We start from the raw sequence: 20,353 nt of genomic DNA on the forward strand, positions 1-20,353 counted from the left end.
GACGAGGCTGCGGGGCCGGGAGCGGCCACTGCACTCCAGTCTGGGCGACAGAGTGAGACTCCGACTCAAAAAAAAAAAAAAAAATTCAGAGCCAGTTGTTGATAACTGGTCACAGGTGTGAAAAGAAGAAAAACATGCAAGCACACAACTAACTGATAATATCTATTTCAACTTAGGAAATGGTGAGCGTGATATTGTAAAATATACTTTTGGTTTTGTCCCCTTTACCAGCATACAACTCATAACATCCTTGGAATCTCCAAAGTGATATCTCCTTGTATGTTCATGAGTTGACTGGTGACTGGCAGCCACTGGGTAGCTTCATGATGGTGTTCGTCACTGGAAAAATCAAGGCAGGATTAGGACTTTGGGACTTTCAGCCCCACTCCAACCTTTGGGGAGGAGAGAGAGGCTGAAGGTTGAGTTGATCACCAATGACCAAGGATGTAAGGGATCATGTCTATGTAATTAAGTTTCCACAAAAACCCAAAAGGACTAGGTTCTATAAGCTTCTATGTTGCATGGAGGTTCAGAGAGGGCACACAATTTTTCTACCAGCTCCCCCATTACTTGACCATCTAGTGTTCATCTATATCCTTTATATATGTAAGCGTAAGTAAGGGTCTCTCTCAGTTCTGTGAGCTATCCTAGTAAATTAGTCAAATCCAAGGAAGGGGTCATGAAAACCCATGTTAGCAGCTAATTGGTTGGAAGCACCAGTGGCCCAGGCTTTCAAATGGCATCTGAGGTGAGGCCGTCTCGTAGGACTGAGTGTTCAACCTGTGGGATCTAAATTGAACTAGAGGACATCCAGCTGACACTGCTGGAGAATTTGCCAGAGAACAGCTTGGTGTGGGGTGGGAAAAACCCACACATCTGGGGTCATAGAAGTATTGTGTTATGGTAAATGAAGAATAGGAAAAACACAGTTTTTTTCCTACATCCTAAGTGAGAAAGGATGGGTAAATAATCCAGTAAAGGGGAAGAAGTCCAGCAAATAGAATGTTCCAGGGTCTCAAAAATTCTTGTTCTGTTCATAAGGCAGACAAGTTAAACATATTGATATGGGGTCTATATCTGGCCCTGTGTTTTATTTCTGAGGGCAGAGCTATTAGAAATTTGTATCCCTTTTTAGACCTCCCCCTTCCCACTTCTTGGTCCTGGTGCACTCTTCTACATCCCATGGAGGGCTGAGGCCAGGCTTCTTGCCTTATCCCTACTACTTTAATAATAATAACTCAATGTCCTTGATTGATACACAGGAAATGAAGAATTTGTACTTCTTCTCCGGTTCAGATACTCCCTCGGGTCCTGTACCTCACCATACATCCTTTCCTTGTGTCTACACAATTTCTGAGTTAAGAACATTATCTGATGGCATAGTAAGAAAAGAGTGGGGAAAGAGAATACTCAGAAGCTAGGCACACCTGAACGCACACAATTGAGGTTCCTTGGCCCCACTGAGCCTTCATGTCCTCCTAATATATTAAAATGGGTTTTATAATATCAACCTTGAAGCGTGGTGGTAAGAATCAAAGAAAATGAGCAATTTTCCATTTGCACGAGACATTAGCTATTAATAATAAACTCAAACTATTTAAGTTTTGAAAATATGCTCACTAAATCCAACCTGAGGCATGCACACTGCTAAATTTCATTTTCTGAAGATGCTAGAATTCTGCCAAATACTTCCAGTTCATTTCTAGACTGCAAACGAAGCTCTACATCTTCATTTTCCAATGTGCTCCCTCTCGGCTCTGCAGAGCTTATCACCAGTGTGTGTAATTAAGGGACTTAGTGCTTAGCTGGCATTCCAAGAGGCATAGCCCCTGCCCGGGTGCCACCTGCCAATCTATCCAAATTTGTTTTATGCCATTCTGCCATTTCCCTCTCTGAAATCCTCTTTTTGAAGAGAAAGTTGGAAGAGACATGAGACTGGTTTCTCCTTCCCAGTGGTCCTTCAAAATATGTACAATTTGTCTTTTTGGAGAGCTCACTCTGGACTTGCCTATTTAGCCATTACAAGAGAGAATTCAAAGGCGGTAACAAGCAATCCCTGTTTTTGTCCTTTACTAAGTCTCTGAAGAGAAATACAATCTTTCTCATTAGAAAATACCCGGTGCTCTCTGATAAAGTCAAAGTGTCAGGCCTTCAGCAGAGGAAGATATTTTAAAAAATTAAAATCATCTAGACTGAGGTCAGAGTTTTAACTTTTCTTCCCATCTGATCTGAAAATAATCATTACCTTTAGTTTTTATTTTTATTTTTATTTGAATTGGAGTCTCACTCTGTTGTCCAGGCACGAGTGCACTGACACGCTTACAGCCACCACAGCCTTGACTTACTGGGCTCAGGCGATCCTATAGGCACATGCCACCATGCCCACTAATTTTTTTTATTTTATTGTAGACATGAGTTCTCACCAAGTTGCCCAGACTAGCCTCAAATCCCTGGGCTAAGATAATCCTCTCACCTGCGCCTCCCAAAGTGCTGGGATGATAGGTGTGAACCACTGAGCCTGACAACCATTACCTTTAAACAGAAAAGAAAAATAAAAAGACCTTCCCCCACCCCAAGGTCACTGTACTAAGAATGCACTCAAGTCCAAATATTGAGGTAACAACAGGATATCAGAGTGTCAGGAAGTTCCTAGATGGAGCCTTCAGACTTTCAAAGCATTCCCACAAGTATTATCCCACTCATTCTTTGTAACTGCCTTGGGACTGCCATTATTAAATTCATTGTTCTGAGCAAGAACATCTTTAAGTGTCACAATGGTCATCTTAGGAGTAGTGAGTGACAGAGAGAAGACTTCTGACTCCAGATCCAGTACAGTCCTGCTAAACCACAGCCCTGACAACCTACTGAGTTCCAGAAGCAAGGTTTCTTGCTATTTTTTTTCCTTTTGACTCTCCTTTTGTCAATAACCAAGACCCCTGAAAATTTCTCCAACTGCCAGACTGTGTTTCCATTGCCTCTAGGACCTTTGCCTTGAAGTCATTCTTACCTACAGAGGCAAGACAGTACTCCTCTAATCGCACCAATAACCACAGTATTTCACCTACACTGTGGATCTGTGAACAGAAACAGATGACAATAATAGCATGCCCACAAAACGCACCCCTATGAAAACACCTTCAAAGATGATTAATTAGTCTCTCAAACATGATTTTTATTTTTTTGTTTTGTTTCTTTTTTGTTGTTTGTTTGTTTGTTTGAGTTGGAGTCTCACTCTATCGCCCAGACTGGAGTGCAGTAGCACGCTCACGGCCACCGCAGCCTCGACCTGCTGGGCTCCAGCGATCCTTCCGCCTCAGCCTTCCAAGTAGCTGGAACTACAGGCACGTGCCACCACACCCAGTTAATTTTTGGTTTATTGTAGAGATGAGGTCTCACCAAGTTGCCCAGGCGGGTCTCGAACCCGCAGACTCAGGCAATCTACTCACCTCAGCCTCCCAAAGGCGCGGGATTACAGGCTGAGCCACTGAGCCCAGCTTCAAACATGATTTCTGAAAGCCAAGACAATAGTTAATGAATAAGTTAAAGCAACATGGGCCATTGCTTTACTAAACTCTGGTATGGCCATGTGCTCTTTGAGCTATGGTTGTTGTCATGTTTTCTAAGTTTTGGTCCCCTCCCATACCTTGGGAAAGTGAATCTCTCTCTCTATCTCCTCTCTCTTCTCTCTCTCTAATTTACTTTCTAAATAAACTATATTTTCCAATCTAAAAAAAAATAAAATAAAAAGCAATATACCCTACATCATGTACTCCTTTCCAACAGCCCTAACCTACAGAGTCATGTCTGTCGCATTCGATATTCACAAGGCCTCTTCCACGCCGAGTCACTGGTCTTACTCAATGAACACAGTTGTCCTGGTCTAAATCCCTCTTTCCATGATATTCCCTAAAATTATACAATCACTGCTCTCAGATGCCTAAATAGATGTGTGTACTAACCCCAAACAAATAAGCCTGTGAATCATGTTGAAAGTACAGTTTTTACATTATGAGATTCAGAGTCAGAAACACTTGAGTTCAAAAACTGGCTCATCATTTTCTGTTTAAAAATCTTTGCACTTCAGAGTCTCTGTCTCTGACACAGAATGGTTATACCTAGACCTCTATGGATACTACTGTCTGTTAACTTCTTCCTCTTTTTAAAGGGACCACTATTAGTACATTCCTTTTCCAGGTACTGCAATTTCATATGCCAACCAGGATAATTCCAATTTCATTTGTCAGATAAGTAAGAGCAATTGACTCTTGAGACAAGAATGACAATACGCTGGGGGATATCCGGACTTAAAAAGTTGCACCCAAGAAGAGAGGTCTCTCTTTTCTTCTGCTGGACAGTGTTGAATGTGATAGTAGGAGCTACTGGAGCTTTCTAGCTACAAGTGGTGGCAATTTATACTCTGTGATCCTCAACACACAGGATCACAGAGTGTAAAGATCAAAAGTACCTGGGTTTCAGGTATCCTCGTGGAACTGCTGAATTAATAACCTACATTCCATCAAATAATAAATATCCTTATCACTTAAGCCATCTGAAAGCGGGCTATTATCCACCCTTTGAAGCTGCAAGAAAGCATAAAAATTGAAAATAACAATAGCTAACATCAAAAAAGTTTTCAATGTTAAGTATTATGTGAAACATTTTGGTATATTAACTTATTTATCACAGTAAAGCTATGAGGATATTAGGAAACAGCACAAAGAGGTTGAACAGCCTGCTCAATTCACCCAGTAGGGGGCTGTCAAGTGGGAGTTTGAGCAAAGACCATCTGGCTCCAGGGCCAACTGCTATGCAGAATTGCTTTCCATACTTACATATATGATCTCATATGGAGGTGACAGGCTTGAGTTTAAAATTAAAGCCATCACCTTTCTGGCGATGACGACCTACCCACGAAAACATGCCTCTCACAAAGGATCTCCTTCATCCCTCTCCAGCGGAGGAAAAGAGGAAACACAAGAAGTGCCTGGTACAGAGCGCCAACTCCTACTTCATGGATGTGAAATGCCCAGGATGCTATAAAATCACCAGAGTCTTCAGTCATGCACAAACTGTAGTTTTGTATGTTGGCTGCTCCACTGTCCTCTGTCAGCCTACAGGAGGAAAAGCAAGGCTCACAGAAGGATGTTCCTTCAGGAGGAAGCAGCACTCAAAGCACTGTAATCAAGATGAATGGGAAACCATCCCAATAAACGCATTTTAGATATAAAAAAAATTAAAGCCATCTAGATAGTTCCTAATGAAAAACTGGAGAAATTCAAACATGCTGGTAACTTTGCAATAATGCAGATTTTTTTCTTTTAAATCTGCTTCCTACAGTATCAGGCAACTCCTCACTCACTATAGTAGCTTATGCTCACACTCCAAATATCCACATCTTTAAGTGTGAGGACCTAAATAAAAGTCCTAAGCCCCTATGACAGGCTAACAGACCCTCCTTTGGCTAAAAGACCCCACAATTTAAAGTTTTCAGCCAGGCATGCAGGAGGCTGATCAAGTTCCATTTGCTTCCATATCCCCTCACCCCCACCCTCTCACTTAAGCCATCTCCCCAATCACCCCAATTACCACCAGATTTTCTCAAAGGCTGGTTCCCGAGAACAAAAGGCCAGAGAAGCCCTTTGCTTACTTCATACAACCACCCAGCGCCCTCCTCCTGATTTTAGACATGACAACCATTCAAGTCCACAAGAGTTGCTTCTTGATAAATGATTGCCGGCCCCAGACTGGCTTTGACAGGTTTCCTGAGGATGCACAGTTCATGAACACATGCCCTACATTTCACCTTTTTACATATAGAACCTAAAATGCATTTAAGAGTTAACTTTCTACCTCAGAATGATCAAGGGTCATCATGTTTCCACACATGTAAGTCTATTATGCTTGTATACAGGTCTTCGTGAATATTCATAAAATCTCCCTATATGTATATGAGTGTATGTACATATGTATATATCCTGTTGAATATGTATACCCTGGTGCCCCATTTAGCATATATTCCTCCCTCTTTGTCCCGTTTTGAATTGTGGCTTTCCAGTTTTTGACCAGAGGCTCACTTCTTGCCTGCAGATCATAGCCCCTTTAGAAATAAAGTACCCCTTTGAAATGTACTGACTTTGTGACTCTTTTTCAGTCAACAAGTTTATTGTTCACAGTAACCCTGACCATGAACCTCTCAGTGGTATCTTGATGGTCTACGCTATTACCAGCGACCTGGTCTCAAATGAATCCCTCTCACACCTGATTCTCAATGCTAGCTTTCCTTCTGTCAGGAGCTTTCAATTCATCATGCCCTCAAGTTATTTCATGAAGAACTAATTTAGTTTCTTCAAGCCAGCCTAACAGAGTAGTTTCTGGCCATGCAATTGTACTAGGACTCGTTTTCTTTTTCTTATCTCCAAAGTATTCCCATAATTTTCAAACGCCTTTATCATCCTGTGCAAGTAATTTGATATAAGTCATTCTAAGTTCACATGATGACATCCAAACCCAGTCTAGAAGAGTAGTTCTTTTCATCTGTTGCATACACGTGGGTGTCTGACCTTGTTGTCCCTCCATCTGCAGAAGCATGAAGCAGAGAGCAGAGTGGTGAGCAGAGTGGTGAGATGGATTATGTTTTACCATGAGGGAAGAAGGGCCAGCAGAGAACCGCCATTTGCAGCAACTTACTAGAATTCAGATGACTGAGTCCTACACCAGACTTAACACTTCAAAAATTTATGGAAAAGGCTTAGGGACATGCACTGTAAACTGTTCCCTGAGTGGAACACTAATGCACACTAAACTCTGGGGCCAGGCACAGTGGCTCATGCTTGTAATTCCAGCACTCTGGAAGGTTGAAGCAGGAGGATAACTTGAGGCCAGGAGTTTGAGACAAGCCTGAGCAACACAGAAAGGCACAAAAGAATAAAGGAGCCAAGAAAGTAGGTTTGAAAGGAGTCGGAGGACCTTCATGTGGTATTTAAGCCTGGTGGTAAAAATGCCTTTCCTTGTCTTCTTTTCCTTTGCTCTCTTACAATGCATTCATCACATCCCACCTCATGACCTCACAAGTAGGTTATTAGCTTGAGAGTTTTATGGAGCCTATATTTAATACTTCTTGGTATTCTCCACGTGGCTTGGAAACTAAGAGCTAACAATTACAGAACACCTGTGAAAGGCAATGACTAAGCACGTAGAGATATTAACTCTTTTAATCAGCCTCACAAAGCCATGGTGCTGTCATTTTCCCCTATTACAAATACCAAAACAGAAAGCTGAAGTAGCTTGCCCAAGGTCACACAGCTGGTCAGGGCTGATCCAGAACTTGACCCAGGTGTCTAGGTCGGAAGTTTGTTCTCTATCAACAGCACTGTCATGCCAGATGTAAGAGAGAATTATGGGTAGTTTTTGCTTCATTCCAGTCAGCAAGTCCGTGAATATATGGCACTTCCTTCCGCTGAACTTTTTTCTCATGCCTTCTCCTGCCTGGAATACACTCACATCTTCATAATGAGGTAAAGAGCCAGCAGAGAAATGCCATTTGCAGAGAACCGCCATTTGGAACAAACCTACTTTCTTGGATCCTTTATTCCTTTGTGCCTTTCTGTGTTGCTCTGTGTCCCTTTACCTCATGTCCATCCTTCAAGGTCTATAGCTAGTTATGGTTCGTCAAACCTGGCAGTCATTTCAAAGGTTGAAAGCATGGGAGATATTTCCTTCTTTACAGGTTTGTTTCTTGAAGTTTAAGTCATATACATTAAATGTTAATAAGCACTATGCCAGGTACTCTGCTAGCATGTAGACTAGGTAGCTATATTTAATGTTCTTTTCACTGTCCTATTCTCTTTCTTTAAATCTTAAGACAGCACCAGACTTAGGGAAGGTCTTTTTATACACACTCTTCAGTGATGATGATTCAGAGGCAGCAACACCAGGAGTGGGAATTAAAATTCGAACTCCCTTCTTATTAAGGAAACTTCCAGCACAGTGTTTAACCATTTTAATTAACAAAAACTCATGCTACTAATTATTCTTAATTTCTTCATGAGAGAATGCAAATAAGACAGAAAGTGAAAAATTCACAGCCCTGGGCACAAAGTTAAATCCTATCGCTGACACTGGAATATTATATGATTTGGGGCAACTCGCTATCCTGAGTAGGGGTTTGAGGCCAGCTATACCCCTGAGTCCCTGGTTTACCAGGGTATTAGCTGTGTGAATTTAAACCAATGCTTCAAGTTATCTGGGGATGCTGTAAAAATCAATAGTTCTGGGGGCAAATGATTTGTATTTCTACAACCAATTTTGTATTTCTAACAAATTTCAAAGTGATACTGATTCTCATGGTCTATGGACCACACTGAGTAGGAAGAAATTTGAACACAGTTTCCCTGTCCACAAAAAAAGGAACAGCATCATCCTTTTCATGAGGATGAAATTGAGATAATTCATATAGAACACTTAGCACACAACCTTAGAAAGCACTTGAAGGGTATCTGAGATACTATAAGCAAAACAATGTTAGTTTGGAAATATTAGGATGATGGAATCTTAGGTAGGTTCTACTTCTGTCTAGTATAAAAAGGGTGGTGATGGCCATTCTGAAATTTGATCCTGCTCACAGATGTGTGACAACCTACTAATATCTGAATAGCACCTATTTATATAACAAGGATTTTGGCTTATAGGAAGGATAAAAGTTATGGGCAGCCCTCACCTCTAAGTTCACCCCCACCCTAGGACTGCTTATTTATCCTGTCATGTGAGTGTTTTAGGTAGGCTCTGCCATGATATGTTTACTTCAGTGAAACACTGCAGAAATTAAGGGGGATAACTTTCCATAAAACATGTGTATAATTGGCTATGGAAGACCAACACATCATATCTACCAACGAGGATTAATATGCTCATAAAACACTAGCAGTAGCAGTCTTTCTTGCCAGCTAAAAAGAATGCATCATCCCTTTGTAGTCTCTTGTATTACTAATTCATGTTTTATTTATATATATTTACAAAATACTCGAATTTTAAATATTAAGTGGAGTGTACATTATCACAGATAATCATCTTTCCTACATTTGCTTAATGCTGAACTTAAGAAGGAAAACCACATTCAATCAATATAAATCAGTCCCTCCAACATGTAGAAAGTTTTATTTGTTAACACATCAAATAAAGCACAAAATAGTATTTGCTCAGAGGTAAAATACCAGTGCAGAAAATCTGTAAAGCTCATGGGAATCTTATATTTATTAAACATACATTCTAATGACGGTAGGAATGGGGTAATTGGATCCAAATAATTTATTTCAATTCTGAATAACAGACAAGAGTTTACATTTGCTTGTTTCTTCTTTTGGATGCAAACTATTCAAGACTTGGGAAGTTTTTTGACTGATGTGTTTTACATTTGTCCTTCTGCCCTTGAATAGAGATTTTAAAAACCAACATTCTCAGCTAAACTTTGGCTCTGGGTGACTTGAGAGGCGTTTCTCCACAAACGAAGCTTATTTCTATCTCCCTCCCAGCTTCATACTCCTCCACTTGGGGGCTCTGCCCATGTAATCTGCATTTGAAAGCTCTTTTCCCCCTTCCTTGATATCCCAAGTATAGAAACACAAAGGAAAGCCACTTTCATCACAAAAGCTACATCTAGAGGACAAACATGTTGTAGGCTATTCTGTGAGGCCTCTTCTAGCTTTTAGCCTTGGTCAGGCAGCAACTGAAGATCTTAGGAGAATTTATTTCTGGCACTAAACCTCTATGTAGATGGGTTTATTTCAACTGCCTCAGTAATCACATTTTCTGAACTGTTAAATTTTCCACAGAGCAGCCTCATGTCTGACTGTCCACTCAGACACTCTTTGGTCAGACATCAGATACTTATTGAGTAACTAGTATGTACCAAATGCTGTGCTGAGTACTGGTAAACAACTCAGATTTGTTGCGTAACCTCATGGAGCCCAAGGTAAAACACTCAGAGGTTCAGGATTAAGACTGCTGACACTCTAAATGCTACTTTTCCCCATTTACTTTACAATTTTAAAAATTGCTGAACCCCTATTAGAGAAGTTTTAAATTTTATTAAGTAACCCATTTTTTTAAGTCTTGTCATCCTTTCTTCCCCACTCAAATGTGGACAATAGCTCATGAATTTCACAATGAATTTGGCCTGATCCTTTGCTTTAAGTCATTTACTTATATACATGCATTTAATTAATCACCAATCATTTATTGTGCTGCCATGATATACATGGCTCTATGCTAAGCATAAAGATAACAACAAGTCCTAGTTGTTAAGATGCTCATAGCCTAGTAGGCAAAGTGGAAAACCTTCAGTGGGCTAAAATGTGATAGGATGAGTAGCATAAATGTGGTTTACACAAAGTGCTATGGGAAGTTTGGAACCAAAGAAATGTTAGGGATGACCTCCACAGAGAAAAAAATACTCAAGTCACTGGGTCATACGTATATAGCTTGATAAGAATATAAGGGTATTCAACATCACGAAGCTTAATATAGCTTATAAAAGCACTACGGTTAGAATACACCTCCCAAAGTTCATGTGTTCAAAACTTAATCCCTCTGGCCTCATAAATAGTTTGATGTTGCTATCAGGGAAGTCAGTTCCTTGTCATGGGAGTGGCTTTGTTATAAAAAGCAAGCTCTCTCTGGTTCTTTTGCTTTCTCTATTGCCTTCTTGCCAAGTGATGCTCTCCACCATGTTATGACTAGCTGGAAGGCTCTTGCCAGGTACTGGCACCATGTTTTTGGACTTCCCATCCACCAAAATGGTAAGAAATACATTGTTTTTCTTTATAAATTAGCCAGTCTATCGTATTCTGCTGTAGCAACAGAAAACAAACTAAGAGTCAAGTACATATTTCCTTGAAAACTAATTAATACTAATAGAATACATGACTTAATGTCATTCAAAAATGAAATCAAGTATTATAAATGAAAGGTGACAAAGATAATTTGTCTTTGCTGTTGTTCAGTACTATTTGAGGTTTGAGTGGCACAAGATGTTTACTTATTCCAATTTGATATTTTCACTTGCACAAATCCAATTAGATGCTTTACATTTCCAGTATAAGCATTAATAAAACATTGTAAGGGTGGGAAGATGAGAAAAATGAAGTATTTGAGTCTGCATGATTCACGGATGTTTTTCAAAATCATGCCATGCTCCAACTAATGAGCAATAGCTGAGAAGCAATATAGGGTATTAACTGCTACGTATTATTAATGCCCTGCTTGAGAATGAAGACAGGCGTGTTCCATGCTGCTTATAAACAGCTGTAGTCCTCCTGTAGCTTCTTCCTGGCCTCATTGTTCCCTCCAAGCTACTCTTCTCAAAAGCTTTTCAAACATTAAAACCATAACGTTCAAAGGGAGATTAAATAGGCTCCTCAAAAAATGTTTCCTCTGGCTAAACGATGCTAGAGCAGACATAATTAAAATATATTTACAACATTTGTTCAAAGTGTTCACTCCAGAGAACAAAGTTTCCCCTACAAATGAACTCAGTAAAGTCACTGAATCACATGTAGTTTGTTGGGTGGGGAAGTTTCTGTCATTTGGTCAGTTGAGTTATGATGAATTAAAGAGATAAACAACCAAGAGGGAAAACTAACTGATAGCAAGGCTAACACTCAATCTTCCACAAAGGATAACAAAAATCAACTTTTCTCCTAAGTGCAATTATTGACTTAATATCGGTGCTTACCAGGTCTCAGGTCTGAAATGTTTGCTAATGCACGGACTGGCAAACTGGCAGGAGGATAGTAAAAAAAAAAACAAAACATGAAACTGAATCCTACCCTGATCATAATTGCCCCTGTGATGTGGTATTTATTCTTAGCTAGAGAACCATTTCATTTACTGAAGCTATTTGTCTAAACCAATCCCCAAGCTCTTCCCTCAGCTTGATTTGCAGATCAATTGTCATGATTAAAGTAAAGAGATTTGAAGGAGTCAACTGCTGATTCAAATGGTAGAGGTGCTTACTGCAGTGTTACTCACACCCTGTTCCAGGCTAAGCCAGCTGAGTTCCTGTTTTCAAGAAGTTTCAAAGCATTGTTAAATGCTTGCAAGCATTAGGAAGCAAGATCTACTGAGGGAAAGAAAGCCTTGCAGAAAGAATAAAAGTAACAAATATATACGTTTTGAGCTAAGGAAGTCAGGTTTGTGGATTTTTCTAAACACACTCACCATAGCTCGGTGCTTAAGTCTTGATGATCAAATGCAGTCCAGCCATGTCAATATCAATATGGCTGACAGCATGTCCTAAAACCAAACAAATCTACCCATATATCCACCCAGTCCTGCATTTTCCTTCCTGGTGCACTGAAGGAGCGCCCAGTTTCCTATTCCTGCCTTTGTGTGCCTTTGATCCTATCCCTCCAGGATGCTCGCCCATCATCTTTGCCATCTCTTTCCTATATACAGCTTTCCACTTTTCCTATATAGATTCTTCTGGTCAATATTAAACAGTGCTGAAATCACTACCATGCTTATTACAATAGTATTCAGATCTTATTCCACTGTGATAGGGAATCAGCAGGACTAGTTTCCAAAATGAAGGTCACTTAGCCAAGACCAACTAAGAACAAGATGGCATCGAAAGTGACCTCTACTTGTCCTTCTTGCCCATTATACAATAATTATAATGCATTAGCATGCTAGAAGGCGCTCCTACCAGTGCCACGACAGTTTACCATGCCAACTCCTGAAAGTGACCTTTATGTGGTTTAAAAGGAGAAGAAACCCTTGATTCCAGGAAGTGTCCCTTTTCTGGAAAACCCATGACTAACCTAACCCTTGCTTGGCATATAACCAAAAGATGAATAAAAATAATAAAAATAAGCCTCAGTAATGTATGGGGGTGCTTTTCTTCCTATAGTCCAGCTCAGGCCTCTCTGCCTACGGAATAGCCTATTCTTTTTCATTTCAATAAAATTACATTTTTTTCCTAACTAAACCCCAGTGATACTTGTGGGCTGCTCTGCCTATGGATCCGTTTCTTTAATAAATTTACTTTTCATCTCCTACTTATGGCTCACACTTGAATTCCTTCCTGTACAAAGTCAAGAACACACTTGGCCTCTCAGGCTGAGCCCAGTTCTGAGCTTTGCCTGAAACACCTTTCTTGGTGTCTCTAGTGGGACCCTAAATTTGGAGTCCTCTAATCTGTATCACCACTATATCTTTCTTCACAGAAGAGGGAGTTGTATTCATGATTTCTGTTTTCTTTGTTTCCTAATCTTTATCCTACTCCCATCTAGAATCATTCAACCAACATAGCTCACACCAAGGTCAACAATGGCTTCCAAGATAATAACTACAATGGAAACTTTCAGCCTCAACTTAATAAATATATCTGTAACATTTTATACATTTAACAATTCCCTTTTTCTGAAATGTTCTACTCTGTGTTACTGTTTTTCCTCTTATCTCAATGGATTTTTTTTTTCTTGGTTTCCTTCAAATCTGTCCTTTACAAAACCTTTAAAATGTTAGAAGTTCTACAAGGCCCAGTCCTAGGCCATTATTTTTTTCCTTCTTTTTATCCATGCTTAGCATTTTATTTAATTAATTTAATTTATTTATTTTCTTGAGTTGGTGTCTCACTCTGTCACCTAGACTGGAGTGCAGTGACCGCTCCCGGTTACTGCAGGCTCGACCTGCTGGGCTCCAGTAATCCTTCTGCCTCAGCCTTCCAAATAGCTGGAAATACAGGCACGTGCTACCATGCCTGGCTAATTTTTGATTTATTGTAGAGATGAAGTCTCATCAAGTTGCCCAGGTGTGTCTCGAAACCGCGGGCTCAGGCAATCCATTCACCCCAGCCTCTCGAAGTGCTGGGATTACAGGCTGAGCCACGGAGCCTGGCCATGTTTAGCATTTTCATTACCATCTATAAATATTAGGTATTTCCATTGGTTGTTGTAAAGGCACCTCACACTTGACATGTCCAACATCTAACTCATCATCTCTTTCTTGCCATTGCCAACACCACCTTTCCTCTGGTTGCTGCCTCTATAAAATAAAGGAACTGCCAGGTTCAAATTGCATAGTTGACTTCAGCATGGATGTGATGTGGTTCAGAACATGCAGCCCTGGCATTTCAAAATATAGTAGAAGCCAGAAGATCACTTTTACTTTCTTTCAGCCTTCTCTTCTAGAGCAGATCACAAAAACCTAGGAAGGGCTGGGCGTGGTAGCTCAGCCTGTAATCCCAGCACTTTGGAAACCCAAGGTGAGAGGATTCCCTGAGCCTAGGGGTTCGAGAACAGCCTGGGCAACTTGGTGAAACTTCATCTCTACAATAAATTAAAAAAAAAAAAAAACCTAGCTGGGCATGGTGGTGTATGTCTGTAGTTCCAGCTACTTGGAAGGCTGAGGCAGAGGGATTGCCTGATCCCAGCAAGTCGAGACTGCGGTGGCTGTGACTGTGCTCTGAAGACATGGGGACCCAGAGAAGAACCCGAATAAACAAATGGCCTTGCTAAGTTTCTCCTAGTGTATTACCATTAAACCAAACTCTTTTGTCCAATCCTATTTCTCCATGACTATCTACTGCTTCATCAAACATTGCATAAAGATGCATAAATTAACCAATTCTTTGAGTCTTCATTCCCTTATGAAGGCTCCCATGTCAAGTAAAACCTACATTAAATAAATGTGTATGTGTTTCTCTTACCAATTTGCCCTTAGGGGTTTCAAATAAGAATGTAGGATAGGTGAAGAAAAGATACTTTTCCTTCCCTGTACATGCACCTCAAACATTATGCTGAGTGACAGAATCCAGACAAAAAAGGAACACATGCTATGATTCCATTTATATATGCTATGATTCCATTTATAAGAAATGTCCAGAAAAGGCAAATCTACAGAATAGCTGCTTCATAGGGCCAGAGATGGGAATGGGGAATGACTGCGAATGAGCACATGGTTTCTTTCTAGGGTGTTGGAAGTGTTTTAAAATTAGACTGTGGTGATGGCATTGCAACTCTAAAAATACACTAAAATTTATTGAGTTGTACACTTAAAAATGGGGAATTTCATAGTATGTAAACTGTATCTTAAGAAAACCATTTTTTAAAAAATTACACAGGTAAGACTCATGTTTGACTCCTTTCCTTCTCTCCTCACCCTCCGTTTTTGACCTGTCCCTAAGTTCCACCAATTAAATGATCAAAGCATTTTTTGATTTATTCATTTCTCTCCATCTCACTCTACTTTAATGTAAATTAGCATCATCTTTTCCCTGACTACTGGGATAGCTTTTTCAACAGTCTTCCCCATCAGTTCTGACACCCACAACAAACTGTTCACTACACTACAGCCAGAAAGATCTTTTCTGCTTAAAAACTCTTTGTTGGTTTTCAGAAGTCCTTAAAGACTAAATTCCTTAAACTGACCTCAAAAACCCAGTACAACTCCAGTCCCTGTCACTCAGTCTTTGTTTTCCTCTCCCTCTAAGCTACTTGTCTCTGTCTGCAACCTCTTCTATGCCATCTCCATCTGCTCAGTTTCTACTCTCTCTTTGGGTAGTAGCCTAAGAATTACCTTGGGAATACCATGCCCCTCAGTTTAAGTCAGTCTTATTGGTTATTGCTTTCAGAGGATCACAATTCTTGGCTTCTGAAAAGTAATTCGGGTTTGTAAGTAAGCATTCCCCCATGGGATAATCTGGGTTATATCTGCCCTTCCAGTTACTATGTACATTCCCCAAGAGAATGGACTGTATAGATCCTTCAGCCCTTTTTTTTCACCACTGTATCTTTAGTATTTAGACTGGTACTTGACCTTAAATAGTTGTTTAAAGAGTAACTTCTCCACTAGTAGCAGTGATATACTAACACATTTTATTATGAATAAGAAATTCTTTCAGGAGGAGGGAGGATGTGACATTTGCTGCTATTATTTAGTATTTCCATGAAGTTCTCTCTCTCATACATATAGACACACACACACACACACACACACACACACACACACACACACACACACACACACACAATAATCAGAGTTCTTTATCCCTGTTGAACTCAGGTAGATTGAAGACTGAAAGTGAGGATTAATACCTGAGAGCCCCTGAGAAAGGCACCAGAATGGAAATACAGTGGAGCTTCACCTTCTTGTAAATCAGGCAAAATTACCTTAAGGTTTGTCACTAAATCAAGGCTTTCTCCTCCTTAATAGAAAGAGCCTCTTTCAGCCAAATAAAAATGTTCACACTCCTCCAAAATTCTGCTAGAAAAAAGATATTTTGACATACTTTTCCTATCTCATTCCAGCGCTGCTGTTCTGAAGTATGACAGCATCTACAGCAAGTCCAGAGTCTCCTCAGTCTCTCTCTTTTCCCTGTGATTAAAAATATACTCTCAACATGGCTTGGCAGCAAGGTTAGTTGTCAACCTCCCAGTCTCAACTCACTCAGTCACTTCTTTTCATTCCCTGGGCAAAACTCTAAGCCTCACTAGGTCAGTCCTTTGGAAGAAAACCTGCCCATCCTCTGAATATTACCCCCTAATTAATCTAAAATCCAAAGTCCTTAGAGACCACACTGAAAAAGAAATCTGAAACATTTGGTAGGAAAAGTGCCAAAACTAAGCTCCTAAGTGTCTGTTATCAGAGACTTTTGAAAAAGTTACAAAGTAAGTGAAAGTACAATTAAAACAGGGCAAAGCTAAGTCCCTGTTTACAAAATACAACGAAAATATACTTGGTAAAATACAGAAATAAAAATCACAAAAAATTATAACTGACAAATTTTGCTTAGATGGGGACTGACAGAATTATTCTGGACAACGGTATCTGAATAAACATTCCAAACACTGACTCAGCTTATGCAAGGCACAACTTAAGAATTAAAATTCTGCCAGTGTGTACAAATAATTTGAATAGCAAGAAGTTGAATGGGGAGTACTGCATTTCATCATGGTCATTATTTGTAATTCTTAGGAAATCAATTCTTACTAGAGATTATAGATTTTCTATCTGCAAAATGAATTTAACACTACTTGGCATTCTCATAGGATTTTTGAAAGAGTAACAAAAATATTGTAGTATAAGTAAAATTTCTAAAAGTTCTTGGAAAAAGACATTAGATCATACCTCTACTATCAAAATAATAATAATAATATGTCAATAAGTTTTCATTGTAATGTAAAATAATGTTAGAGTGTGTTTAAAAGTTATTTCATTTTCTGTAGAAACATTTTGGATTAAATTCTCAAGAATTGTCCTAAAGAGATACCAAAAATACTAGACACTTTATTATCAGAAACAGCATCATTATTTATATTTAACTATAATATTAAGTGCCAATAATATCACAGAAAGGGTAATTTGTATGTTTGTTTAGAGTTCGGAAACAAAAAATAACAGCTAAAGTGAAACTATAAAAATTAAGATGATGAAAAGATAGCAAAGCTAAGAAAAGTCACTTTAAAAGCTTCTCCTATTGGGATCTTCTTTATTAAGTGAAGTTTCTACTGGTAAAAGGTTACTTAAACCCTCTCTCAGTGTTTCCAAATGCTAATTATTTTAAAACTAAAAGTCATATTAACTTCTGTATATTTCCATGTTTTCTTTGCTCAAAAAAAAATTCTTCTATCAATTTCAAAAACTTTTCCCCTGATGAATTCTAGTACAGCCTAGAAATGTAGAGAAATATGGCACATACTATATCAATTAAAGAAAGAAAATGGAGTATCCATTGAAATTCTTCAGAGTACCTGACCAATGGGAGACCTAAACTTTACCTGTACGATGGCCTTTTGTATACCTAATCATGAATTGTGTCCCACATATTAAAAATAAAACAAATTGGAAAAAAAATATTAAAACTCATGTTCCCATAGGAAAAAAAAGAAAAGAAACTCTTTATAAGGCATTCTATAGACACATCTAGTACAGAAAGCCTCCATAATATTGTTCAATTTTTAAATTTCCAAATATTCAATGTTAGGTATTTTATTTGATATTTATAGCACCAGCAATTATTTTTAGTTTAATTCCATTTGAGAGTTTAGAACTTTTGGTAGGTTTTTTTGTTTTGTTTTGAGTGCCAAGCAACCTAAAGCCAACTTTAAAGTATTTGCCAGCTAGAAAGGCAAATTTAGTGATTATGAAGTCAAGACCAATAACATAAGAAAATGCTATCAAGTTTTAAAGCAACTGGCTTTCAGAACCATTTTGACACAACATTTCATAACACACACAACCCAGACACTTCCCCACAGTGAGATGGATAACACATTTCCTATTTTCAAGACTAGGAACAGATGCTTAACTACAAAGCAAACTGTTTTTTTGTCACAGGCTTCATTGAAGCAAATCTTAATTGTTAATGAAATTAAAGTATGGATAAGAGGAAATTAAAAATGTTGTTGGGGTGCAGAGAATGCTACCCCAAAGTATATTGCTTTGTCATGCTGAGCACTTTGGAATTAAAGAAAATTGGAAGGCCTTAGCAGCTGCCTCAGAAGCAAGGACTCTCTAACCTTGTGTTTCTTGCCCCCATTCACCCACTTCCCCGAGTACAAAGAGGGGCTCAGTCTTTCCTTATCTGACTGAGGAAAACTTCTTCCAAAAGAAATGCAGTTGTCTTAAGGTCACTTCCCTAGGAATCCCATCAAATAACAGATTAAACAGAGACTAATAAAAGAGACATTTTGTCATCACCACACCCAGATATATTTTCCATCAATTTTTTTACAGTAGCTCAGAAAGGTTATCTAAGACACCTAATTTGCATAATAAGACAACCTTTGATCACAGTACAGTTCCTCCCCTCACTGTCCCCTAAGTTACCAGTCTCATTCAGTTTCCTAAGAGGATCATTTACAAATTATCATCTGCTCCTTGGGACCACTCATTTCCCCTGAAAATTATTTACTACCCCTTACAATTGCCTACACATTTTCTCCCATCTTTCTCTCCCCTGTCAAGAGGGCATACAAGTATCAACCATCTGGCCTTTCCTTGAGTCATGTATTTTATATGGTTCCCATGTTTATGAACATTAATAAATTTATATGCCTTTTCTTGTGTTAATTTGTCTATTGCCAGTTCACTTCAGCAGACTTGAACCTTCAGAGGGGAAAAAAATTATCTTTGTCCCTATACCATTCTCATACATCCAATAGCTTGGGGACCCTAAGTCCTTAGTCACTGACGACCAGCTCTAACTTTTCCTCAATTAAGGATGAGAATGCTAGTAGTAACTTTATATTTCCCTCCTTATATATTTTCCTTCTCAGAGTGCTCTGACAGAAGCAGCCTATCCCACTGACAAAGTTATTTTTTCTGACTTACAGTTAAAATAAAAAGAAAACAGATGAAATAAGAAAAAGAAATCTCTAAGCTCTGAGGGCAGAGTAATAATAACATAGCTATCAGTTTCATTTGACCTAAACTTGAAGCTCATTCTTTGCTTAAGGAAACAAGGGCAATAAAATATAGACTCCCATTTGGACCCTAGGATAGGCAGCAAAAATAGAAAAGTCCAGTGTCATGGAAACAATGGGAGATAAATAAAATTAGCAAGTGAAATATTTGACACTATTTATTGGTTATTGAGAGCTTACTCCATGCAAAACCATCTTCTGAAAGGGAGTCAAAAACCACACCTTTGTTGTTCTATGAGGTTACCTGGATGGTGAGAAAGAAATGGGTAAAAGCAAAAGCTAAAGAAGAAGGGAACCAATTAATAACCATTCTCACATAAGTTAATAACAGTAATATATGCAACTGATGGATGGTCAGTTCCTGGCAAATAAAGTTCTGAACATAGAACAGATAAGAAAATGCAGTTTAAAACACTAGTTATACATAGCAGACTAGGAGAAAACATAATCAAAGCAAAGAACACGTGCTACAAAGTGCCATTTTATCAATTCCTGAAGAGGACTCCTCATAAAGCCTGCAAACCAGTAATAATTATTACAAGTAGTAAATCTCTTCCCACAACAAAACAATTTTTAAAGTGGTGCCTACTCTCTGGAATATAATTTTTAGTACATCACTAGCTACCAAGGGTAATAATGTTGAGTTCTCTCATCTTATGTACAACATATAAAAATTTCGGTTTTATTAAGTCTAGTATTGGCATTTCTTTAAATAATGGCATCCCTTGTGTAAGTCAAATATCTAATTTATCAAACAGGCATATTGTTGCAGGCCAAGTTTATAATGTTAATTGTTATGTTAATCACAGATATCTCCTTAATTCAGTTCATGCTTACTATGAAAAATGACACATGGTAAGTATATGATCACGGGTTCTCTAAAACAGAGCATTTTTATTTTTATTTTTGTTGCTTTTTTTTTTTTTTTTTTT

At 38.8% G+C, this 20,353-nt stretch overlaps 1 protein-coding gene across 1 annotated transcript; it reads left to right on the top strand.

Annotated features, from left to right (window-relative positions):
* The first annotated feature begins 4,912 nt into the window (after positions 1-4,912).
* On the top strand, positions 4,913-5,221 carry LOC110595466 (40S ribosomal protein S27-like). The gene has a single exon (XM_021711371.1). It carries the CDS (start codon positions 4,919-4,921, stop codon positions 5,219-5,221), a length of 303 nt encoding a protein of 100 aa, XP_021567046.1. The 5' UTR covers positions 4,913-4,918.
* The last annotated feature ends 15,132 nt before the right edge of the window (positions 5,222-20,353 follow it).

The sequence above is a fragment of the Carlito syrichta genome, unplaced genomic scaffold (genome assembly GCF_000164805.1).
Source record: "Carlito syrichta isolate Samal-C Ts95f unplaced genomic scaffold, Tarsius_syrichta-2.0.1 Scaffold302094, whole genome shotgun sequence".
NCBI classification, from domain to species: Eukaryota; Metazoa; Chordata; class Mammalia; order Primates; family Tarsiidae; genus Carlito; species Carlito syrichta.

Bases quoted from the DNA above. Each gene is read 5' to 3' on its own strand.
- LOC110595466 (XM_021711371.1), top strand. From the start codon at position 4,919: ATGCCTCTCACAAAGGATCTCCTTCATCCCTCTCCAGCGGAGGAAAAG.